Below are 27,412 nucleotides of genomic sequence, written 5' to 3' on the forward strand. Positions count from 1 at the left end.
ATATCGTGTTTGTACCTGCAGTGCCGGCTTCTCTACCTGAACTTAGAGCGAGGATTTACGCCGCCACTGAGCAGATTACACCTGCAGTGTTACAGTGAGTTTGGAAAGAAATTGACTTCCGATGGGATGTGTGCAGGATAACAAACGGAAGCCATATATAACGGATTTACGCCGCCACTGAGAGATTACACCTGCTGTGTTACAGCGAGTTTGGGAAGAAATTGACTTCCGATGGAATGTGTGCAGGATAACCTATGGAAGCCACAAACAACATCTTTAGTTTAAGGTAAAAAACTTGATGTGTTTCCCTACAAAAAACACTAAATCAAGATCTATATCTCTTTTCAGTAAATTTATATGAATTTTTAAAATTGTGAAGTCATTTTAGAAACATCCTGTATTTGTGGCAGGTGATGCCAAGAGTTGGGTATCTTACATCTCCAAATTGGGGTTGTATTTGGAGCGGATTGTAGGGGACACGTATGGGCAGACCAGAGACGTTTGGGCTCAAACCTGTATTTAACTTGAAAGATCAATGAGGTTATGCCTATTGTCTGTGTTACGGGTTTTATAAATAACAGTTATGAGAATGATGTGAATAAGTAGAGGGAATGAATAAGAAACTGACACGAATTAATATCTAAAATAGTGTTGGATGATTTGGGATATTGTCTGTAGATGATTTTGTCTGCACTAGACGAGAGAGAGGCTATTAGATGGTAGGGGGAGGGAGCGGTACTGGTGAAGAATAAGATGGCTTTGGATTCTATGATGGATGAGAGAAATCGGATGATTTTATGGGAAATAAAACATGAGATGTGGACGATTACGATTAGGGCTTTGTTTTGCAGCATTTAGCCGTGACATATGTAGGTGGTGAAGGCAGTTCCTAAGATCGTACCTGCATGTTAGAACAGATAATAAACGTAAATGTTTTCCACATTAGCTTTGTACGACGGGATATTCCATATCCTCTCATAACGAGGGTAAGTTAGAAAAGAAAAGGTCTGAGGCTAAACCGTGTGCTTTGGTTATGTGTGGTTAGCAGGTGATGTGCAAGATATTTCACAGATTCAGGTCATGACAGGTCGATACAATTTAAAAGTATTAATCTAACAGGGATTCTACAACAGTATAGGATTCTGCGCCCACCTTCATGCCAAACACTTTTATCTTTATGTATTTTATTTTATTTCGCTAAGTAATTTCAGTGGCAATATCGCCATCATCAGTGAATTACTTTTTCTTTATTATAAACATGCGAAAGTAGCATCGTTATAAACATCATAAAATATTGTTAATGTGCACTGTTTGCTTCCGAATATTTTACTCTCAGAATAGTTCCATAACACCCTATTTACTTTAAGTCATTGCACGGTTTTTACATTTGTTGCCGTTATTTCGGGCATATTACCCGTGTTCCTGTTGCCGTTTCTTGGCATACAGCATGCCATCTACAATTGTATAAGCTGCTGTTGTTAACAAACATGAATAAGTCATCTTCTACAAGTCAGCGTTAATCTAATGGGAATTGCGGTGGTGTTGTGGTTACAGCTTTGGAGTGCATTAGGTTGTCATGTAATTCGTCATGTTTGTTGATCGGTTTGCAATTGCTTCTAAACACAGAAAATCATAACTTGATTGTAATTCAAAACATTACACCATCTTGCTGTTCGCGCGTGTCACGAGAATGTCTCGCATATTGCGAGAAGGTTTTTAAAATTGTGTGTGTATGTGTTTTGTTCTTTTTCTGTGTCCTGTGTGAGTTCTCTTAGAGCCGTGAGGAGTGTGCTGTTGCAAAGTGATGTGTCTTCATTTATTACGTTTTTCCCTTCCACTATAGCCTTTTGTGTGTAATAACTTCCTTCTGTTGTTAGTTTTTGATGTAACCTGTTGCTGTGTTTGAGGATGTGTAGGTCACTTTCGATATTAGTGAGGTGATGGTTTTTGTTCATTAGGTGTTCTGCAGAAATGGAATATGTGCTGTCACTCTTCAGAGTCTCATGTGCTCTGTGTACCTTGTTCTGTGGTTCCTGCTTCTTTGTCCTATGTACTGGGCTTGACAGGAGTTACATGTGAGTTGGTATATTCCTACACTGCTGAATTTGTCTAAGCTTCTTTTGTCTGATCTTAGACTTTGTTCAAATGTGTCGTTTGTTCTGAATTTTACTGTGATTCCTTGCTCTTGCAATATGTTTCCATTCTGTGTGTTATTTTATTATTATACGTTAGTGTGTACCATCCGTTTCCTTTTCCTGATGCGGTGTGGTCTGCTGTGTTGACTGTGAGTTCTGACTGTTTTTCCAGACGTTTTGGTCGTGCTCTTGAGTGGATGGTCACTAGCAATATCTTTCGTTTCTACTTCTATGCTGCGTGGTTTAACTACATGGGTTTTGTTGGCTCCAATTTTTATTTTTCGTAACGTACACCAACGTTTAATATTTTAGAGATGTCTAGATGGGTTCATTCTAACAAAATTTAAATTGCTTTGGGAATCATAAATAGCGGTGTCGTCGACAAATTAGGGTAAGCAGGTTTTGGTTATCATGCAAATGTCATTCGTAGAGACAGAATATAGGAATGGGGCCAAGACAGAGCCTTGAGGGACTCTATCTTCAATAAACGTCAGTGAACTATGGGGTCTGTGGCCATAGATGTAAAGTTTACTTTGCTACCAGAGCCGGCTAGAGAAGATTCTTCGACATAAGCAAGATATCTTTAGGCGCCCCCAGCGTCCATAACTGCCTCCATGCCTTAGATATTAGTTGTCTTTCCTTGGGCCTTTAGTCATTTTACTCATGCCATAAATGTAATAGTCCTCTCTGTAGCCGAATAGTTGCTTTCACGCTCCCCATGCAGTGGGCCTGGATTCGATGAGTGGCGACATCAGGAATATTTAAACTGACAGGCCATCACTGAAATGGCGTGAGGTGGAGACATTTTCATAAGCTGCGACATGGTTGCGAATTGAACAATGACTTGAATACAGAATAAATTTCATTTACTTCCCATCTAGGGTCACTTTTTTTGTTGTTGTCATCAGACTACCGGTTTCGGTCTATAACGACCATCTTCAGCTCTGTTTTATAAAAATATTTCCTAATATACTAGAGCCGTGCTACCATGCCACTATGCCACTATGGCTCCACTATATTATGACAAGTTTTTATAAAACAGATCTGAAGATAAAATTATAAAGAATGTAGCAACCAGTCGCGGAAACATAATTTATTTACCTTGCTGCTAATCGATTTCGACTGGCATCACGATAGAAAACTGCCAAGGACAGTACTTATGGCATGTATCGGTTAGAAAAATGCACCGATGAAGGCTGATATCAGTCGAAATCGATTTGCAACAAGATAAATAAATTATGTTTCCGCGACCGGTTGCTACATTCTTTATAATTTTATATTCCACGGTCGCTGCACAGAAAGGGAACCTTATGGAGCCCAACATTCAAAAGATCTGAAGATGGCCATTATAGACCAAAACCGGTAGTCTGATGACGTAAAAAAAAAGAAAAAATGTGACCTTTGACGTGAAGGAAACATTTTCACCTAGACGTGAGACACATGAGGTTTATTGTTGACACTACGATTTTCTCATAATTTATACATGTTGAATCACAATTAATAGCGAAAACTGACACGTGTGAAGGTATACGATGGCAAAAGCTGAAACTTTCGAGTGAACATCATGGTGCCACAAAGGAGCCTCTAACAATACCACCACTTGCAAAGTAGGTTAGAAATCAGATTAATAATGTTGCTCACGCAGCATATGTTCGCTTTATCGGGCAACAACAAAGTTATTGACTATGGATGGTATCGTCAGAATGGAAATAATGAAGTCACTGTAAAAAAGTCATTAATTTTGGCACTTATCTTGAATGGGTTACCACGTAGATTTCGTCGAAGTTGTTATGGCTCATCTTTTTGATTCTAGAGTGATTCCACTTTGACTGCTAGAAGGTCCAGATCTGTATTTTAGCAATATTTGAAGACCTAACAAATGCGTTTTTCAGGAAATTCTTAATGATCAAGCAATCCCAGATCAGAACAATGGTGCAGCAGAAATAATTTTTGACTTGGTGTTCACGATCCACATTTTATTAAACTTCTTGTAAATTCACATATGCTTCTTCTTAATTGTCACATCATCAAGAAAACAGTTTTGTATCAATCTTCGTATATTTAATTTCCACTTTAACCAAACACAAGACTTGACTGCAAAGTCACCTGACCTCAATCTTTTGGATTTTTCTGCCGCGGGTCACCTCAAAAGTGAAGTATGCAGCAGTCCCATTGATGCACTTTTAACAACTGGAGCATCGATTTATACAGTCTCGTCAAGATTTGCGAGACAACCTCCAAATGCGAGGGCGACACGTGGAACATCTCATTCAACAGTCACGACTGTACCGTAAATTGTAACACGTAACGCACTAAAGTAGTGTTGTATTTCTTGGTAAGGTAGGCGATCAGTGAACTCTGAGCCCAATGAGATGAGAACTTAATTGAAAAGTTTACATTTCAAATACATTTGATTGGTGAGTTGGAAAGGGGGTCATGCTCCAGAAAGTACATTTTTCGGGAGAGACAAAAAATTGTTTCACTACACAACCCCTTAAGCTTGGTATTGCGGAGTTGCTGTCTAACAATTGGCCTCAGGGTGAAACAATATACACCATTACGACATAATTTAGCCATCTAGAGTGGTCAGTGATGCAGTCTGAATGTGGCGGGGATGATCCTTTTTCAAACCTGGTGAGGCTGATGAGGCAACTAGCGTTCTGTTTGCATGGAAAGACTGTGTTATGGAAGTTCATAAAATTCGTATTTATTACAGCAATAAGAGGGTGTGTTATGAGCATACAGCTTTATTCATAATTTACCCAAAATACGCCTCAAGAAATTACATCAAAGCACACAATGGTGAGCATACTTGTCATCTTCATATTGTCTATCATTCGCTGGCCACTGGCAGACAACGTTACAAAATGGTTGGTACTCGTCATGTACGTATTGTAGAACTTTCCTTACATCGTTTAGTTTCTTCTTTTTGTTGTAACAGGCCCACTATATGCTTATTTCTCTGGAAGATGTGATTTACAGTTGGGAGTCCATTAATGGATGACTTGACTTCAATAATTCCAGGAGAATCGCTACGTAAATGATGTGACTGGAAATAGATATCTCAAGCTTCATTTTTGTTTTGCTACCAAAAGAGCACACTGCGGTAGCATCCCTTTTGTGCTGGTTATGCCACAAGATCTTGAAGTCCTGAATATCATCCGTTTCCACGCTTATAACGGTAAAATTATACATCTAAGAGAACGAGCTTATCAAAGAGCTCCATACTCCTCTCAAATCGTCTTCTGCCATGGCACCTTCTCTAGTTCAGTACCCATCTAATGAACACTTTTGTTGATACGACATGGCCCAAAAAAATCGGTCATGATCCCTTTCCCATCTGACTCATTCATTTGTAGTACGTAGTAACTAGGACAATATTTACCACTGAAGTCAGTCGCAACTCATAGGCACACAATGGCAGTTACCTCACAAATTGTTCGTTTCCAGACGCTTGTGTACTGGGAACGGTTTCGCATTTATCACTATATACTTTATTGTGCAAAAATATTGTGTCAATATATTGCGCGAAAAAAGAAGGCCGAAAACAGCACAATTTTACTGTGTAACATTGATGCCCAGGAGGCGTTAGTAAGAACTGTGCCTTCATGGCGAACATGTCGGACATCGATGACGTAGAGCTCCCATGTATTGCGATTGCAACCATTATGTGCTGCAAAAAGAAAAAGAAGAGGAAGTGACGATGTGCGAAAAAGAAGCTTGGAAGACGGTCATACTAACATGACTAGAGAACTTGCAGCAGAACCAGATCATTATCGGAATTTTGCAAGGATGGAGAGAAATTTTTCAACGAACTGGTGAACCTCGTTACAATTTACATACACAGAAAAGATAGTCTTCACGTTCTCGTTGGATTTCACTTTCCACAATGTGCGAAGCAATCTATTAACTTGAAAAGAGTAAGATACAATATTGTAGAGGACTGGCAGGTTGCACTCTTATGTATTTCTTGAATAAATAATTAAAGCTTATGATTGGAAGAAAGTATACAAAAATGGGGTGACTAAAAATGGAGATTAAAAAAAACAAAAAATCATTTTACACAAAAAAACCACAGACTGTGATAATTAAAAGACACAAGTCCAAGTATGGCAGGAGCATAAAAAGTCGCAGAACAATTAAAACAGCCACGTGGTGGGCACCGCAGCATGGAAAAACCATGGACAACAAAACTACATACAAGTCGAGCACACAATCAAAAACCACACCACTTGACGACACTGTAGAAGTGCACGGAACATAACACTGGCGCAGCACACTCAATGATGAATAAAAAAACTGGGAGGATCTACCAGGGGTGGTGATACGAGAGAGAAGGGAATTGGGGGGAAGGGATGGTGCTAGAAGGGGGGAGGAGGGGGATGGGGATGGGGTGAGGGGTGCAACGAAGGGGGCTGCAGTAAATAGCCGAGGAGGGCGTGTAGAGAGTGAGGTGGGGAGGGGGGGCGAAGGAGGAAAAACCGCTGAGGGCAAAGGAGGGAGTGGGGAAAACAAGGCCGCGCTACAGTAGGTACGCAAGGTAGACGTCATGTCGAAGTTCATCATCCAGGAGGTGGAAGTCCTGGATATCGCCCTGGTGAAGGATATGAAGGGTGTGAAGGTGGAGAGGAAGGGGGACACCACGGAGTGGGGGCACAGAGCTGGAGTGAGTACTCCTTCACATCCTTGTCAGTTTTCGTTACTATCTGAACATGTGTTGTCTGTTCTTTTGGACATGTTCAAAAGAACAGACACCACGCATTCAAATAATTTGATAGGCCTAGCTGTGCAATGGATCCACTTTCTTCAGTGCGGATGCACAAATACGCCTGACCTCATGCGAATAAAAACCACACCACTTAACAACACTGTAGAAGTGCACTGAACAGAACACTGACACAGCACACTCGATGATGAATAAAAAAACTGGGAAGATCTGCCAGGGGTGGTGATACAAGAGAGAAGGGAATTGGGGGAAATGGACAGGAACTGCATATAGGTGGCATTCAGTGGGAATGTGGATCGGCCGTGAGGCATGCTGAGATGGTCCACACAGTTGTGGTAATGCTGTGTCCTGGATGGCACAATGATTAACGCACCTGCCTAAGTAAGCATGAGATCCCAGGTTCGAATCCTGGTCTCGTACACATTTTCACTCATTGTCGCTGATTCCACGTAGTTTGAAAATGGCTCTGAGCAGCTCCATCGTGCATGAACCACATGTTGTGTCGTATTTGTAAAGGCACAAGTTCTAGCAGCACAGGTAGAGTATCTCGTATGAACATCTCAGATCATCAGTCCCCTAGAACGTAGAACTACTTAAACCTAACTAACATAAGGACATCACACACATCCATGCCCAAGGCAGGATTCGAACCTGCGACCGTAGCGGTCGCGCGGTTCCAGTCTGAAGCGCCCAGAACCGCTCGGCCACCAGCGGCCGGCGATTCCACATAGTGTCTCAATGCAGCTGCCAGCAGTGATCCACTCTCTTTCTTTTCCTTTCCTTTCTTCCTCTCCCTTCCTTCAATTGACATACAATTCTCGTTACTAATTATGAGGGCTATTCGCAAAGTAAAGCCCGATAGCTCACGAAATGGAAATTACGATGAAAATCCGCTGACAGAAGTGTTGGGCAGTGTCTCTATTGTGCCTATCGATCACGTCATATCGCTCTTTTCGGTTCTGAGCACAAAGTGAGCACGTGAAGATGCCTAAGAAATAGTGTCTCGTGCCAAATATGGGTGATAGCTGAGAGGTTTCGCCTGATTTCATACCATCCTTCAAAACAAGTGTCTCGCTCCAAATATGGGTGATTACTGAGAGGTTTCGCCTGATTTGATACCACCCATCACAACGTAGCTGTCATGCATGTCCTTCTTCATGACAATTTCCGTCGGCAAATTGCAGGCGCATTTCGGACGCCCCTGTTGCGTTTTCAATGGAAAGTGTTTGATCAATCACCATACATCATCAACTTGGCTGCCTCTTATATTCATCTGCACCCACACAAACTGCTGGCACGGACAACGAACTGCAGACCAGCGCAGGGAAGTGGCGGAAAGCACAGGTGGCTGTCTTCCGCGACTTGGGTACTGCGAAGTTGGTACAACATTACGACAAACGCTTAAGTCGGAGCGGCGGTTGTCTAGAGAAGTAGATGGTAGGGGCAGAAAACTGCTGCAAATAAAACAGTTTTCATTTTCAGTGCAGTTTCCATCTCGTGATCAATCGGAGCTTGCTTACCGAATACCCCTCGTACGATACATCCTGTATAACAGTGGTTCCCAATATGGGGGTAATTGCCTCCTGTAATTTCCTGAAGAGTAAAAAGAAAAGGTTCAGTTGTATTGAAACTACATTATTTTTATTAGATAATTACTATTATGGCTATTTAATAAAACTGTAATGCTGACTACATAAGTTACCAATAATTTTTTTCCTTCAAATCCTATCATTAACGTCTGACAATGTGGCGGGGATTACAATTTGTTTAACAAATCTATGAACATCACCTTCTCCACATAATACACCTCCCTACGCACATACTTTGTACCATGCATCTATAACACAAAAGATGAGACATATACACCGAAGCGCCAAAGAAACTGGTATAGGCACGTGTATTCAAATACAGAGATATGTAAACAGGCAAAATGCTGGGCTGCGATCGGCAACGCCTATATAAGACAAGTGTCTGGCGCAGTTGTTAGATCGGTTACTGCTGCTACAACGGCAGGTTATCAAGATTAAAGTGAGTATGAACGTGGTGTTATAGTCGGAGCACAAGCGATGGGACACAGCATCTCCGAGGTAGCGATGAAGTGGGGACTTTCCCGTACGACCATTTCACCAGCGTACCATGATTAGGAATCCGGTAAAACATCAAATCCCTTACATCGCTGCGGCCTGAAAAAGATCTTGCAAGAACGGGACCAACGACGAATGAAGAGAATCGTTCAAGGTGACAGTAATGTTCATGTCTGGGGAGTTCGGCGGCCAACGGAAATGTTTAAGGTCAGAAGAGCTACTCTGTAGCAATTGTGGACATGTGGGGTGTCGCATTGTCCTCCTGAAATTGCCCAAGTCCGTTGGAATGCACAATGGACATGAGGGCATGCAGGCGATCAGACAGAATGCTTATGTACGTGTCACCTGTCAGATTCGTATCTAGACGTATCGGGGGTCCCATATCACTCCAACTGCACACGCTCCACACCATTACAGAGCCTCCACCAGCTTGAACAGACCCCTGCTGGCATCCAGGGTCCACAGATTCATGAGGTTGTCTTCATACCCATACACGTCCATCCAGCATATAAAATTCGGAACGAGACTCGTCTGACCAGGCGGCATGTTTCCAGTCATCAACAGTCCACGGTCGGTGCTTGCGGACCCAAGCGAGGCGTAAATCTTTGTGTCCTGCTCTCATCAAGGGTACACGAGTGGGCCTTAGGCTCCGAAAGCTCATATCAACGATGTTTCGTTGAATGGTTTGTATGCCGACACTTGTTCATGGCCCAGCATTGAAATCTGCAGCAATTTGCGGAAGAGTTGCACTTCTGTCACGTTGAACGATTGTCTTCAGTCATCGTTGGTCCCGTTCTTGTAGGATTTCTTTCCGGTCGTAGCGATGTCGGGAGATTTGTTGCTGTACCGCATCCTGATATTCACGGCACACGCGTGAAATGGTCGTATGGTAAAAGCCCTATATCATCACTACCTGTCCCATCGCTCATGCGCCGGCTAAAACACCACGTTCAAACTCACTTAAATCTTGATAACCTGTTATTGCAGCAGCAGTAACCGATCTAACAACTGCGCGAGGCACTTGTTGTCTTATACAGGGTGTTACAAAAAGGTACGACGAAACTTTCAGGAAACATTCCTCACACACAAAGAAAGAAAATATGTTATGTGGACATGTGTCCGGAAACGCTTACTTTCCATGTTAGAGCTCATTTTATTACTTCTCTTCAAATCAGATTAATCATGGAATGGAAACACACAGCAACAGAACGTACCAGCGTGACTTGAAACACTTTGTTACAGGAAATATTCAAAATGTCCTCCGTTAGCGACGATACATGCATCCACCCTCCGTCGCATGGAATCCCTGATGCGCTGATGCAACCCTCGAGAATGGCGTATTGTATCACAGCCGCCCACAATATGAGCACGAAGGGTGTCTACATTTGGTACCGGGGTTGCGTAGACAAGAGCTTTCAAATACCCCCATAAATGAAAGTCAAGAGGGTTGAGGTCAGGAGAGCGTGGAGGCCATGGAATTGGTCCGCCTCTACCAATCCATCGGTCACCCAATCTGTTGTTGAGAAGCGTACGAACACTTCGACTGAAATGTAGAGCAGCTCCATCGTGCATGAACCACATGTTGTGTCGTATTTGTAAAGGCACATGTTCTAGCAGCCCAGGTATAGTATCTCGTATGAAATCATGATAACGTGCTCCATTGAGCGCAGGTGGAAGGACATGGGGCCCAATCAAGACATCACCAACAATGCCTGCCCAAACGTTCACAGAAAATCTGTGTTGATGACGTGATTGCACAATTGCGTGCGGATTCTCGTCAGCCCACACATGTTGATTGTGAAAATTTACAACTTGATCACGTTGGAATGAAGCCTCATCCGTAAAGAGAACATTTGCACTGTAATGAGGATTGACACATTGTTGGATGAACCATTCGCAGAAATGTACCCGTGGAGGCCAATCAGCTGCTGACAGTGCCTGCACACGCTGTACATGGTACGGAAACAACTGGTTCTCCCGTAGCACTCTCCATACAGTGACGTGGTCAACGTTACCTTGTACAGCAGCAACTTCTCTGACGCTGACATTAGGGTTATCGTCAACTGCACGAAGAATTGTCTCGTCCATTGCAGGTGTCCTCGTCGTTCTAGGTCTTCCCCAGTCACGAGTTATAGGCTGGAATGTTCCGTGCTCCCTAAGACACCGATCAATTGCTTCGAACGTCTTCCTGTCGGGACACCTTCGTTCTGGAAATCTGTCTCGACACAAACGTACCGCGCCACGGCTATTGCCCCGTGCTAATCCGTACATCAAATGGGGATCTGCCAACACCGCATTTGTAAACATTGCACTGACTGCAAAACGACGTTCGTGATGAACACTAACCTGTTGAAGGTACGTACTGATGTGCATGATGCTAGTACTGTAGAGCAGTGAGTCACATGTCAACACAAGCACCGAAGTCAACATTACCTTCCTTCAATTGGGCCAACTGGCGGTGAATCGAGGAAGTACAGCACATACTGACGAAACTAAAATGAGCTCTAACATGGAAATTAAGCGTTTCCGGACACGTGTCCACATAACACCTTTTCTTTATTTGTGTGTGAGGAATGTTTCCTGAAAGTTTGGCCGTACCTTTTTGTAACACAGTGTATAGGTGCTGCGGACCGCAGCTCCGTATTCTGCCTGTTTACATACCTGTGTATTTGAATACGCATGCCTACAGCAGTTTCTTTGGCGCTTGAGTGTAGTCACTGAGACTAACCTGGTGGCGAGCCCGATGAGCGCGGGGCAGTCGCACAGCAGCAGCGTGGTGGCGGCGGGCAGCAGCACGGAGAGGAGGAGGAGGGCGGCCAGCAGCGCCGCGCCCGCCCTGCGCCACCAGTGGAGGGGCCAAACGAGCAGCGGCGCCGCCACGAACAGCTGCGTGTCCGCCGACAGGTACCACGACTGCGCCACGCACTGCAAACCACAACGGCGGCGGGCGAGTTTAGGCTCGTTCTGCGCACCTGCGTCACGTATGCTCCGACAGCCAATGAGCGGTCGGCACGTTCTCAGCGCTCTGCTGTGAATGCCGTAGCTAATACGAGAATTAAACATGATCGTAGCGAGTTGTTTAGTCAAGATCGATTCCATTTGTTGCGAGTCGTCATCGCCGATTGTGATGCTAACAAGGGAACCTCCCCATCGCACCCCCCTCAGATTTAGTTATAAGTTGGCACAGTGGATAGGCCTTGAAAAACTGAACACAGATCATTTGAGAAAACGGGAAGAAGTTGTGTGGAACTATGAAAAAAATAAACAAAATATACAAACTGATTGGTCTATGCTCAAGATAAGCAACATCATGGATAGCGTGAGCTTAGGAGCGCCGTGGTCCTGTGGTAGCGTGAGCAGCTGCAAAACGAGAGGTCCTTGGTTAAAGTCTTCCCTCGCGTGAAAAGTTTACTTTCTTTATTTTTGCATAGTTATGATGTGCCCGTACGTTCATTGACGTCTCTGTTCACTGTAATAAGTTTAGTGTCTGTGTTTTGCGACCGCATTGCAAAACCGTGCGATTAGTAGACGAAAGGACGTGCCTCTCCAATGGGAACCGAAAACATTTGATCGCAAGGTCATAGGTCAACCGATTCCTCAACAGGAAAATACATCTGATATGTTCTATACGACACTGGTGACGGCATGTGCGTCACATGACAGGAATATGTTGTCAAACCACCTAATTTGTAGACTTCGCGAATGGGTACAAAGATTCTTCTGTCTTGCCCGATTGAGGTTTTCTTGTGGATGTGATAATCACTCCCAAAAAAGTGATGAAATCATAAGAGTTTGTCACATAAACTGAAAATAAAAAATTAAACTTTTCACTCTCGTTCCGCAGCTGCTCACGTTACCACGGGACCACGGCGCTCCTGAGCTCATAGTGTCCCAGATGTTGCTTATCTTGCCCATAGACTACTCAGTTTGAATATTTTCCTTATTTTTTCACAGTTCCACACAACTTCTTCCTGTTTTCTCAATTGATCTGTGTTCAGTTTTTCAAGGCCTATCCACTGTGCCAACTTATAACAAAATCTGAGGGGGGTGCGATGGGGAGGTTCCCTTGTAAGTGATAAATCCTGTATAAGTAAGCGAGAGACATAATTTGGAGGATATACACTTTCTTCGTGCAGAAAGCACGCTCATGCACGTACCGCTTTGAATCGTCAACAATGTCCCCCCCCCCCCCCCGGTAACTGAGTTGTCAGCGCGACAGAATGCCAATCCTAAGGGCCCGGGTTCGATTCCCGGCTGGGTCGGAGATTTTCTCCACTCAGGGAACTGGGTGTTGTGATGTCATAATCATCATCATTTCAACCCCATCGACACGCAAGTGTCCGCCGAAGTGGCGTCAAATCGAAAGACTTGCATCCAGCGAACGGTCTATCCAACAGGAGGTCATAGTCACACGACATTTATTTATCGTCAACAATGCAATCCCCGTCCGTGCCTTGACATGCGTGAAACGCCATTGTTCGTGGATCTCATTGTAGTACCTATCTGTCCAACTTCATAGCCGAAAAGTTCAGCCTGCGTCTATAGCACACACAGTGGACAGTGGGTGCAGAACTACTGTGCTGGTGTAAGCTGTCGCCAGCTCACCGGTCGGCAAAGACGGACACACTACCAACGAACTCTCGACAGCAAGTATTTAGGCCACCGCCGATGATCAGAGGGCTTCACTCAACCATCGAGTTTGGCGTCTGTCAGTTTACTCGCAGAGCGGCTTCTAGTTCGTCGCACACTATGACTATGCATAGCGACCTGATTAGTGACTATGGCAGGACTAGTTTATCTCTACCAGGACTGTACTTCACAGTCTGGAAGAGACGATTACTGATGAGCTTGTACCACAAAACATGGATTCTATTCAAGTTAAGTAAACGTTCCAGTTCACGTAAATGAAGGACCGTTTTAATCCACATGTGGATTTGTGTTGTAGAAAGAGGATTCCTGCCACCCATAACAGCGCTCTCTCCCTTGCTTCCTTGCGGTACAAGACACTATAATTACATCATCGGCATCCCATTAACCAGACTGAGCATCATTCCATAACTATTGAGTTGGTGCATGAGTTCATACCGTTTTCCCTAAGTTTAGTAAACAGAACAGATACACATGGACTTCAGTCATCAATTATAGTTCCCCTCCACTGTTGTGACAAGTGGAGAGGCATCACTCTGGCGTCAGTTCCAAGCAACGTCCTCTTACGAATAGTCTAAATAGGATAAAAGCATATGCAGACAAGAAAATAAGAACAGAACAAGCAGGATTCAGGGAAGGTCGCTCTTGCATTGACCAGTTAAACACCTTGAGAATAATAACTGAGCAATCACATGAATACCAGTCGCCGCTTTACATGCTGTTTGTAGACATTGAAAAGGCCTTCGACAGTACAATTAGAACAAAAATATGGAGCTCATTGCAAACTTTTGGAATTCCCAAGAAATAATCAGTCTTGTCAACTGCGTGTATGAAAACTACATACGCCAGTTTCAACTTCAAGGTCTATTTTCAGATCCAATAGCAGTGGAAACAGGAGTTAGGCAAGGTTGCATGCTCTCACCGATACTATTTAACATAGTACTGAATCTTGTAATGACGCAAGCAATGGATAAAGGGAGAGGAATAAAATGAAGCAATGGATCACGACTAGAACACCTAGATTTTGCGGATGGCCTTTGCCTTATATCCCACAGCCTCAGCAACATGAAATAGAAACCAGAAGGTCTGAAATCTTCGGCGAAGAAAGTCGGTTTGAAAATTAATGCCCAAAAAACAAAAGACATGCGGGCAAATGAAAACAACACAGCAGGGCTTAAGCTTGGGATCCAGGTAGTCGAAAGGGTGGATACGTTTCGCGGCATGAAGCATGATTACACCATACGGTGGTGCAACAGAGGACATTAACAGCCGCATCAACAAAGCGAAAGGCGCTTTTACAACTCTCCGTTCAATCTGGAGAGCAAAGGAAATAACATTGAGGACCAAGTTGCGGATATTTGAAAGTAATGTAAAATCTGTGCACCTATATGGATGTGAAACATGGAAAGAGGCGAAGCAGCGAATCCACAAGCTGCAGGCATTTAACAACAAATGTCTGAGGAACATCCTGAGGGGTATTGCGGCCAAATGTCATCTCTAAGAAAAAACTCTGGGAAAGTACCAGCCAGAAGCCAATAGAGCTGCAAATAAGAAGCAGGATATGGAGATGGTTAGAACATATACTTAGGGGACCAAATGAAGATATTGCAAAGGAAGTACTTTACTGGATCCCGCAGGGACGACGGGCACGATGCAGGCCGAGAACTACGTGGAGACGATCAGTTGTAGCAGAAGGTCAAGGGCAAGGAATAGGGTGGGAAGAAGCGAAAATACTAGCAGAAGACAGAACAATATGGCGATCTTTTGTTGCAGGCCTATACTACCTATAAGGTTCAAATTGCTCTGAGCACTATGGGACTTAACATCTGAGGTCATCAGTCCCCTAGAAATTAGAACTACTTAAAACTAACTAACCTAAGGGCATCACACACATCCATGCCCGAGGCAGGATTCGAACCTGCGACCGTAGCGGTCGTGCGGTTCCAGACTGAAGCGCCTAGAACCGCTCGGCTACCTACAATGAGTTAAAGGGATTAATAATAATAATAATAATAATAATAACAATAGTAATTTAAAAAGTCTGCCAACGCTGGTATAACTTTTCGATTCCACAAGTGTAGAAATTACGTGGTTTTGAACCGAAGAACTCGTCTAGCCGCGTTGGGGGCGCATTTTCATCCGGAAAGGAAGTTACTTGAAGGTTGTTGGATAGATAGCGGAAAAGGTGAAAATATGAGCGCGCAAGATAAGGTTTATAAGGTACCGTCAATTCACGCAGTCTTCCTGGTCGTTGATCTTGGACTGCGTCTGCAAGGCGTCTCAGTTCTTGACAGTAAATGTCAACAGTGACGGCTGCACCTCTGGGAAGCAATTTGTAGTATACCACACCGTCGCTGTTCCAGAAGATACATTACATCATGTTTTGTGGAAGCGTGCAGGTCTTTATGTGGGGAGTTGCTGCTTTATTTGCGCTCAACCATTCCTTCCCTTTCCTTTCGCTGGCATAAAGACACCATTTATCATCACCAGTAAGGATACAGAATAGGAATGGTCGGCGTTGTTCAAGAGCCGATGAATGACGAGCAAGCGCTGATGCATGTATGGCTACCCGCTTTCATGATTTTGGCTTAGAGCGTACGGTATCCGTACACCCGATTTTTGAATCTTCTCTGTTGTGTGCAAATGTCAGACGATGGTGGAATGGTCACAGTTCATCACATTCGCCGGTTCTCGAGTGCACTGTCGTATTCTGCATTAATGTATTTAAACGATCTTCATGAAACCCAGAAGGTCTTCCTGAAGTGGAGAGTCGATAATGTAAAAATCTCCCTTAAAACGAGGAAACCATTTTCTTGCCGTACTCTGTCCAGTGGCATTATCCCCATACACGGAGCAAATATATCTGCCTGCCTGCGCTGCTGTCATCCATGTACTGAACTCAGACAAAAGAATATGTCGGAAATGTTACGATTTCTCCACTTGGCACTCCGTTTAAAGGCGTCCACAGCTCCACTCACTAACTCCAAATGACAAAATGACACTATGTAAACTCAAATAGCAACAGTGAGCTATAAATAAAAAATGACAATCGATAAATAAGTATATAGCAACCGGAATTATGATGATGATGTCCTCTTCGCCGACAGCGACTCCGTCTGTCGTTTAGTCCGTATTGTGGCGGGCTCAGATGTGGCTTGCAAAACCGAGCTTTGCTTTGAAGATCCGGTCGCACAAAGTTTTATCTTTGTCATAAACATGTGCTATCTTCCTTAATTTTGGACGAAAGATAGTTTCCAGGCACTCGAAGACTCTGCCTGTTTGGTATGTGTCAGCGTAAGATTGCATTACTAACTTTTCTACATGAGCGAGTATACAATGTAAATGGCATATTTCTATAAACATAACTGGGTCTACTTTGGGTCTTCGGACCTATTCCACAATGCCAGGTCTTGTAAGCGATGACATCTTGGTCGGCGAAAGATTCAAGTCCAGGAAGCGAAGCGTTCTCACAACGAACAATTTATCTTTGATGGCGCGCACCTTCACTTTCAGGTTGAAATGTGCTACTTTACGCTTGTCAAGATCAGGACTGCGAAGAGATGCTCTGAAGTCATTAACAAGCTTTTTGATCTTTATACCTGAATCGTCAAACCAATCTTGGTTCTTTTCTTGAGGTTCTCCCAAGACGTCTGTGGCACATCTGCGCTGTTTGGTAGCATATACATTCCAGTGCTCATCTACGGACGCAGACTCGGATATCAAAAGCCACCAGAACCGAATGCATCGTCCACTTTTGCTCTCGTAGTCTGATCGTGGACCAAGATTTTGCAGGATAATTTTCATAGTATTTTGTGAGACGCTCGGCGTGGTGCTTTCAAAGTTATGTTTAATTTGGATCTCACACGTCGATGGTCTGTCCATCCCTGAGCGCCTCTCATTGCACGTGTGATCAGTACTTCACCAAGATATTTTTTCCGTACGATCACATAGTCTAGTAGGTGCCAGTGTTTAGATCTTGGGTGCATCCACCTCGTTTTATATTTATCGGGCATCCGAAAATATGTATTTGTCAAACAGAGTTCAGATTCAGCACATAAAGTTAAAAGATCAAGACCATTTGAGTTACATTTTCCAATTCCATGGCGACCAGTGACTCCATTCCAGACACTGAAATCACTGCCAACCCGAGCATTGAAATCTCCGAGTAACAGGGCTTTATCCGCAGAAGGAATGCCCTGAAGTGCATATCGGAGATCTTGGCAGAACTAGTACTTCTCTTCACGGGAGATGGCAGTGTAGGTGCGTAGACTGATCAGCTGAAACTATTTCTTAGATGTTAGTTGAATTCTGAGCGTTATGTTTCTGTCGCTGATGCCTTTTAGAAGTACCGTCAATGAACACGCCAGTTTTTTAGTATGGCAAATCCTACGCCACTTTCCGCCCTTTCGGTAGATGGTTTCCCACTCCAGTAGTAGCTGTAACCTCCGAGCTGTTCACACAGCTCAGTCACTAAGATATGTTTCAGTTGGGGCGGCGATGTCGATGTTATATCTAGCCAACTCTCTAGCAGTAAGTGCTGTCTTTCTCTCTGGACATTGATTATGGCCATTATCCAGTTCCATATACCAGTCATAAAGTGTTTAATGCAAGTATTTCCTTTATTATTTTTTCGACCGCATATTTTGGTGAACAAGTGACCGCGGTTTGACACTTGCACTGAGTTGAGGCGGGCTATGTTTAGGCCGTCTTTTCTAGGCCCCTCCCTGGAGTAGGGAAAGCAGAGCAATCCTAAATAGGGCTACTTTGTCGTCTGACGAGCTGCCGAACCAGTCCTCCCGTCCCTGCCGAGTTCCAGAACGACCATCACCGTCTGACCGCCTAATGTGCAGATCACCAACTAAGGTTCGGGCACACCAAGCTCTTGTCTCTCCGTCAGTACTCCATCGCCACAGGACTTTTTTTAAAAACTCGTAACCCATGAAACTTTGCCGGAGTCGTCCGCGCGTGAACTCGTATTTAAGTGGACAAGCAGTTGGGCAGGTGCAGATCCATTCTCTCGTCAACCTCGGTTGGCAGTGGATCGCAAGGCCGATACGACTGCCGAGAGGCAGAAGATGCAGTAGGAGTATCCTGACATACGCCCTAAAGGCATATCACAGATGCCTTGCCTCATCGATACAGGAACCGGAATACAGGATACCGGAATACCAATATGCAAAACAAATCGTTACCAACTTATGAACCTAATAGTTTATACTCGTTTCTGATACCAACCAGTTGCTTCACTGAAATAACGGCTGAAATATACCGCCCGTCCATAGACTTTCCAGACCGATTTTATTCCTCGCATTCAAGCGACGAAAGCGCCGTAACTACGGTGGCAGCGTGCATCCGACCAGTGAGTTGTCAGCAGGCAGTGATAAGTAGCGGACGGGCGACCGTAGCGTGCCAACGGCGTTGTAACACAGTGGATCAACATCTGTAAATAAGGCGTTCAAGACATTCTCCAAAATCTTTCGAACAAGAATAGAATGTGAACGCACATCAACACCCGCACACCTTTACTTTCGAACAACAAGCAATGTCACGTGGACGCCTGCCGCGACATGACTGAAATGAAAAACGCGGACAATTCTTTCTGAAAAAAAAGGAATACACAACAAAATGACAAAGTGCAGAATGGGTGTCTGATGGTTTGCCAATATCGAAGAATGTATGAATTATACAGAAAAAGCAATCTTGGTTCCACAAGAAAGGTTCATTTAATTTTCACATGTGACGCGTTTCACCCATCAGACAATCGATAAAAACTCTTGCTAAGCGCGATCGAGGCGTCGAATGCAATTTACGGTTTAGTGTTGCTTGTGACTTCAGTTGATCGATGAAAGAAGGGAAGTACAGAGGTGTTAAGGGAAATTCAGGAATACAAAAATACAATTCGCTGAGGAATGAAATAAACAGGAACTGCAGGGAGGCTAAGACAAAATGGCTGCATGAAAGATCTGAAGAAATCGAAAAAGAAATTGTTGTCGCAAGGACTGACTCAGCTTACAGGAAAGTCAAAACAACCTTCGGTGCCATTAAAATCAAGGGTGGTACCATTAAGAGTGCAACGGTCGTTCCACTGTTAAAAGCAAAGGAGAGAGCGGATAGGTGGAAAGAGTACATTGAAAACCTTTATGAGGTGGAAGTTTTCTCTGATGTGATAGAAGAAAAGACGGAGTAGGTTTAGAAGAGATAGGGGATCCAATGTTAGAATCAGAATTTAAGAGAGCTTTGGAGGACTTAAGATGAAATAAGGCAGAAGGGATGGATAACATTCCATCAGAATTTCTAAAATCATTGAGGTAAGTCGCAACAAAACAACTAATCATGTTGGTGTGTAGAATGTATGACTCTGGTGACATACCATCTAAATTTCGGAAAAATATCATCCACGCAATTCCGAAGACCACAAGGGCTGACAAGTGCCAGAATTACCGCACAATCAGCTTAACAGCTCATGCATCCAAGTTACTGACAAGAATACTGGACAGAAGAATGGAAAAGAAAATTGAGGATGTGCTATATGGCGACCAGTTTGGCTTCAGAAAAGATAAAGGCACCAGAGAGGTAATTCTTACGTTGCGGTTGATAATGCAAGCAAGGCTTAAGAAACATCAGGACACGTTCATAGGATTTGTCGACATGGAAAAAGCGTTCGACAATGTAAAATGGTCCAAGATGTTCGAAATTCTGAGAAAAATAGGGTTAAGCTATAGGCAGAGGCGGGTAATACACACAATTTGCACAAGAGCTAATACGGGATAATGAGAGTGGACGAGCCATTAACCAAGCGCTCGGATTAAAAGGATGTAAGGCAGGGATGCAGTCTTTCGCCCCTACTGTTCAATCTGAACATCGATTAAGCAGTGATGGAAATAAAAGACAGGTTTAGGACTGGAATTAAAATTCAAGATGAAAGGCTATCAATGATGCGATTCGCTGATGATATTGCTGTTCTGAGTGAAAGTGGAGAAGCATTGCATGATCTGCTGAGTGGAATGAACACTCTACTTAGTACTGAATATGGATTGAGAGTAAATCGAAGAAAGACGAAAGTAATGAGAAGTAACATAAATGAGAACAGCGAGGAAACATCAGGATCGATGGTCACGAAGTAGATGAACTTAACGAATTATGCTACCTAGGCACCTAAATAACCAATGACGGACGGAGCAAAGAGGACATCAAAAGCAGACTAGCACTGGCAAAAAGGGCATTCCTGGCCAAGAGAAGTCAACTAGTATCAGACATGGACCTTAATATGAGGAAGAAATTTCTGAGAATGTACGTCTGGGGTACGGCATTATATGGTAGTTTAAAGTGGGAAAACCTGAACAGAAGAGAATCGAAGCATTTGAGATGTGGTACTACAGAAGAATATTGAAAATTAGGTGGGCTGGTAAGTTAAGGAATGAGGAGATTCTCTGCGCAGAATCGGAGAGGAAAGGAATATGTAGAAAACACTGACAAGGGGATGGGACAATAGGACGTTCATTCCATTCAGAAGATCATCTCATTCTTCTTCACTGTCACTCAGAACAGCAATGTCATCAGCGATGATAGAACATCTGTTAAGACATCAGGGAATTACTTCCGTGGTACTAGAGGGAGCTGTAGAAGGCATAAACTGTAGAGGAAGACAGAGATTGGAATACATCCAGCAAATAATTGAGGACTTAGGTTGCAAGTGCTAGAATGAGATGAAGAGGTAGGCACAGGAGAGAAATTCACGACGGGCCGCATCAAACCAGTCAGAAGACTGATGACACAAAAAGAAAGAGAGAGAGAGAAAGATAGGGGAGGGGGGGAGAAAAAATGTTATGAAGTATTGACTGTGGCTATCTGGGTATGGAACTTTAATTACGTTCAGCTCCTCGGTCGTAATTAGCAAGAGTTCTTATCGATTGTCTGATGATACCTAGAACAGACGAAACGCGTCACATTAGAAGATTAAATGCGCATATCTTGTGCGACCGAGACTTCTTTTATTTGTCCCTTAAATATCTATTACAGTTGCTGTGCCAGTGCCGGCGAGGTAGTTATGGAGTAGAGTGATTTTAATCTGTGAATATGGAGCGCAAGTTGAACAACATCCTAAAGAAAGACTTTTCTGACACTTTCAAGTGAATTCATTGGCGTTCTGTGCTTTATACACAGGTGGGGAGAGACAATGTAAGATGCCTTAAGCATTTAAACCACCATGTTAAATTTCGTCTCTATTATTCCAGTCTCGAAACTTTTTGGGCTCGTATGTCTAACACAAAGTATATTGTGCATCTTCACAACCAAAATGGCGCTCTGTCAACTCTTCACCACAAGAGTAACAAGAGCTAACATCAATTAAAAGACGTCGTAGTGCCACGTAGGTCGTTTTTCAATTGAATAAACTGTTTTATTCATTACATGCGCACATGGCCATTACAAGGTGTCCTCGTAAACATAACAAGTGACGTAAATGAGGACATGAGGAGCAATAAATGTATATATACAGAGTGTTAACTAATATGGCTATACAGTCAAGTGTTCTCAAAAGAAATAGATTTAGTAATTAAAACTTGATGTGTACTTATACATCCAATTATACACGCAGTCGTCGATAAAAAAAAAACGCAATGACGACCCTTTATATATTATACTCATCAGTATTCATATACTTGAAATAAAATGAAGTACAATCCTAATAGAACTGTGAAGACCAGCACTGTATGCAGACCAGCACAAAACTTATCAGTACACCGTTGTTGTGGTTTTTTGTGTGATGTCTGTTCCGATACAGCTCTCCATGCCAGCCTACCCTGTGCAAGAATCTTTTCATCTTGCATATCTGCTGCAGCCTATATGCACTTCAGCCTGCTTAGTCTGCTTACTGTAGTCGACCCTTGGTCTACCTCTACAGTTTAAGCGCCTCATTACCTCTCCCTCCCACTCACCCACACACCCACAGACTTCTACATTTACATACATACTCCACTAGCCAATGGTGCATGTGGAAGGTGTTGGGTACCACTACTAGTCATTTCCTTTCCTGTTCCACTCGCAAACAGAGCGAGGGAATAGGTTGCAGCCCTGTCGCAGGCCCTTCTCAACTACGTCTTCCCATTCGTGTCCTCCATCTCTTGGAACTACAGTCTGGATTCTGTACAAGTTGTAGATAATCTTTCGCTCTTTGTATTTTAGCTCTGCTACTTTCTAAGAGTGGATTCTAATCAACACTGCCGCAAGCATTTCTATAAATCTACAAATGCTATAAACGTAGGTTTACATCGCTTCGGTATCTCTTCTAACAAGGAACCCCTTGACTGCGAGGTCGCAAGTTCAATCATTAGTAAGGCTTATTTGAAAGTGTCGTGTTAACAATTATGATAGAAAAAATATTAGCTGCTAACGACTCACCATGTGTATCAGGAGGGTGAGAGAAAATGAGTGTACAGGAGATACAAGAGGTGGTCAATTTTCTATGGCATGAATGTATTACATTTCACGAAACGGATATCGTCGACATTCGAGAAATGTTCAAAACAAACCATTAACTTGAACCATGAACACCGAATGAAAAATGGCGCACCACAGTGACCACAAAGGTTCGCACCATCAAGATCAAAGGCGAACTCCGTGGGAGTTACGAACCGTGCAGGGCGTTCATATAGATATCCACCCTTAAAGAATGCATACAGAATCATAATGGCGTAACGGGTTGATGAAAACTGATGGAATATGATGACCTGCAACCGAATGCGTAACAGTTTGTCGTGGCAACCGAGTGCGTAACAGTTTGCCGTGGGGCTTATCGTGAAACCGGCTATTCTTTAAGGCGTAGCTGCAAATAATGCGATATGTTTTATTGGCATGGAAAAGCAAACACCCAGAGGCTGAATTTGTCCAGTGGTTCCAGGTGGTACGAATTGCCACGTCATACACTTTTCAGGACGGACAGTTTGCTCTAATGTAGTATGATTTTTATACGCAGACCAGGAATCGACCAAAAGCAAACTATTTTGACCAGATATTCGATAAAAGTTGGTCTCATGCCTTAGTTGTAGTTCTCTTACGCCCATTTTCCGACTCGTCTTTGCTCTGACGTAAATATTCTCTACTGCCCCTGCAAGATCACGCACACGAGAAAGAATCGTAAGAGACAGATCACCTCCAACTTCTCGCAACATAATAAATTACTTTCTATCCAACTTACCAGCCAGATTAACAGTCGGCATAATTTTATACGAATGCGTTACAGCATTGATTTGATGTTAGTTGATTTTGATACAACTCCAAGGTTCCTTTCGTATGCACATACTCTTAAAATCATGCTTGGTCGAAGTTGCAAACAAATTCCTTACTGAACGACGGGATAAGCTTGTTTATCTCATCTACAAATTTTCGGGCCGATTTCGCAGTTTTCTGTGAATCATCAAGTTGTTGCTTCGTTTGAAATTTCGTTATCTTACGTCTACCAGTGCTGTAGCGCTGTTTGAAGTTATACAACCATCCCTGGTGCCCTTGAAATCACTGTAATCTATGCCGAACGCAATTTGATGTGCTTAAAATAATATGTCACTGTCGCGCACATGCTACGTATTGTATCGAGCACCCTTGAAACGCTCAAGCACCAGTTTTCGTAACAACTTTTCCCTGTCCTCGCTTGAATACCGGTAGTTTTTCTTAGCACTAAACGGTCATATTGCTGTGGACTTACTCGAAATCTGTTCGTAATTGTTTTTTTACTATGCTGCTGGTGATCTTCCATGTGCGTAATTATATTTAGCACCCGTTCCTTGGGCAACTAGTGTCCTTCATTACGTTTCTCTGTAGACGGAATTTGTGGCTCCCTGTCCGAGAAGGATGATGAACTACATGGCTCGACACCTCTTTCAGCATCACTTTCACTTGTTAAGCACGTATTGTCATCATCGTACTCCACATGCACATTGTCCGCTCTATCGTGCATATACGACAGCACACACTCTACTAACTCCTTGCAGAAACGCTAATATTTCATCTGCGAGTACTTTCTCACTCTGCGAAATTCATTGGGTTGCTTTCAGCTAAAGCATCAACTTCGGAAACTGTTGCAAATATGCTTTGTTTATCGTTGCCACTGCATTGCGTGCTTTGTATCAACACCACCAGCACTGTAGCACTATCGTGAGTTACTCGTGGACTAAGCAGTTCAACTACACTCCGGAGCCTCATGCTGTGCTCGCTATTGGATACCTCCAGTCCCAATTTTGTGGTTGAGTGGTAGACAATATCTGGGGCGTCGAATGCCGTAAACATCATTGGCCTTTCGCGACCTCGCACTCAAGTGGTCCCTTGTAAGCTAAGCCATAGGATCAACACCACCTCGCGTGTTCCCACATTTCCCCGGAACGCAAACTGATCGTCCTCGAAGTTGGATCCTACCAATCTTTCCATTCTTCCATAAATAATTTGTTGAAGTATTTTACAACAATATTTTGTTAAAGTGTTGGTTAATAATATTAACATCTGTCAGCACCTGCCTCTGGGATTACAGTTATTGCCTGTTTCTAGTAGTCTGAGGGTAATTCCTCTGTCTCTTTAATCTTGAACACAAAGTGGAACAGTTTCGTCATGGTTGACTCTCCCAAGGACCACAGTAATTCAAATGCTTGGTCAAATTGTTTTCGCAGTATCATACCTCTTCTTTTTCTACTTCCTTCTTGCTTCCCATAATACTGTCATCTCTTCCTTCGTGTAGCCCTTCTATACAGTTGTTCTACGTTTCAACTTTCCCTTCTTTGCTTAGTACAAGTTTGCCGTTTGAGCTCTTGATATTGTCCGCGGCTCGTGGTCGTGCGGTAGCGTTCTCGCTTCTCGCGCCCGGGTTCCCGGATTCGATTGCCGGCGGGGTCAGGGATTTTCTCTGCCTCGTGATGACTGGGTGTTGTGTGCTGTCCTTAGGTTAGGTAGGTGAAGTAGTTCTAAGTTCTAGGGGACTGATGACCATAGATGTTAAGTCCCATAGTGCTCAGAGCCATTTGAATCATTTGAAGCTCTTGATATTCATACAGCAGGTGCTTCTCTTGACTCATATGGTTTCTTTAATTGTCCTCTACATGAAATGAAAATGTAAATCGGATGAAAATAGCCAATTCCTATCAGTTCTAATGTGCTGATCGCGAATATCACGAAGACAATTCAAAATTAGCTGTAGTTTTCATTTTTCACTGTTTTATTACGGTGAGATAATTATATACGGATTTTTAAATCAAACATTATAATGGGTTGTCGAAGTCATAATAACTAGTAACAATGGATTATATTACTGTCCCTGGTCTTACTTGTGAGCAATATTTTGAACATAAACATTTTGATACCAATTTTAGTGATCTTTTTGTCTCCCTTCCCTTCAACTTCAGTGACTTTATTAATGCATGTAATAATTTTTGCACATTTATTGATTCGTCAAAATTGAGCTTAAAAGCAGTGCTTTTACATATTGGTAATGAGCTTCCTTCTATTTCAGTTGGACATAGTGTGCATACGAAGGAATCATACAAAAACATGAAAATTGTACTAGAAGCCATCAAGTATAATGACTCTCAATGGCAGATTTGTGGTGACTTGAAAGTGGTTGCACAGCTATTAGGTGTGCAGTTAGGGCATACTAAATATTGCTGCTTTCTCTGTAAGTGGGATAGCCGAGCTCGTGCATCTCATTACAGTAAACATGAATGGCCCACCAGAAAATCTCTTCAACCAGGTATAAAGAACATTAAGAGTGAATAATAGATCCTAAAACGATTCTGCTTCAGCCCTTTCACATCAAATTGGATCTCATGAAAAACTTTGTAAGGGAGTGACAAAGATGCTGACGTGTTTAAGTACTTAAGGCAAAAATTCCATTACTTAAGTGATGCCAAAGTAAAGAAGGGCATCTTTGCATGCCCACAAATTCGAGAGCTTTCTGGAGACCATATTTTGATGGAATCATACAAGGTGATGAGAAGCATGCTTGAGAATGTTTTAAGACAGTCTGTTTAGAGTTCTTAGAGAACAAACGAGCAATAAATTACAAGGAGATTGTAGATAACATGTTGTCATCTTATGAAAAACTTGGTTGCAACATACCATTGAAAATGTATTTCTTACATTGTCATCTTAACTTCTTCCCCAATGATTGTGGTGCAGTAAGTGATGAACATGGGAAGCAATTTCATCAAGATATTGCCACATTTGAGAAGATGTATGCCGGAATGTGGAGACCTACTGTTTTAGCAGATTACTGCTGGACTGTCATAAGGGATGTTCCCGAGTATGTGTATAAACGTCAAGCCAAGCGAAAACAGTAATCTTCTGAATTTATCTCCACAAAATATGTAATTGTATATACTGAACATACGAACAATTAACATTTGTAATCCTTTATATACATTTGTGACCAGATAATTTATATATTTTCTTTTGTGCTTTACACAGTTCTGGTACAAAGTAGACTTACAAAGTATTTTCATTCATGTAATATTTCCTTCATTTTTCTTAATATTTTACTTTTGTACTTCCAGAATGGCCCTGAAATTTATCAATGCATAACACATAACATAATTCAAGTAATTATTAACTTAAAATTTGTTACTTAGTTAGTGAGTTGTTTATACAAAAATGTAGATAAATTTAAAAAAAAAACCTAGAGCTAAATATTTATGAAAATGACGATATTGTATCATTTTATGCTGAAATAAGCATAACTAATTCAAAATCATGCAATTTACACACTTTCACTTCAAATGTGTTGTCCAGTCTTATCTTTTCCATGGTCATGCATACTTCTGTAGCTTTGCATTTGTGTCCTAGCC

At 42.7% G+C, this 27,412-nt stretch overlaps 1 protein-coding gene across 1 annotated transcript in view; it reads right to left on the minus strand.

The window, feature by feature from the left end:
• Positions 1 to 27,412, minus strand: part of LOC124798746 (O-acyltransferase like protein-like) — a 188,073-nt gene that overhangs the window by 48,396 nt on the left and 112,265 nt on the right. The window contains exon 6 of the mRNA XM_047262274.1: positions 11,674 to 11,870. Coding sequence (XP_047118230.1) covers positions 11,674 to 11,870 — 197 coding nt within the window. The remainder of the gene's footprint in view (positions 1 to 11,673; positions 11,871 to 27,412) is intronic.

Source organism: Schistocerca piceifrons, chromosome 5 (assembly GCF_021461385.2).
Source record: "Schistocerca piceifrons isolate TAMUIC-IGC-003096 chromosome 5, iqSchPice1.1, whole genome shotgun sequence".
NCBI lineage: Eukaryota > Metazoa > Arthropoda > Insecta > Orthoptera > Acrididae > Schistocerca > Schistocerca piceifrons.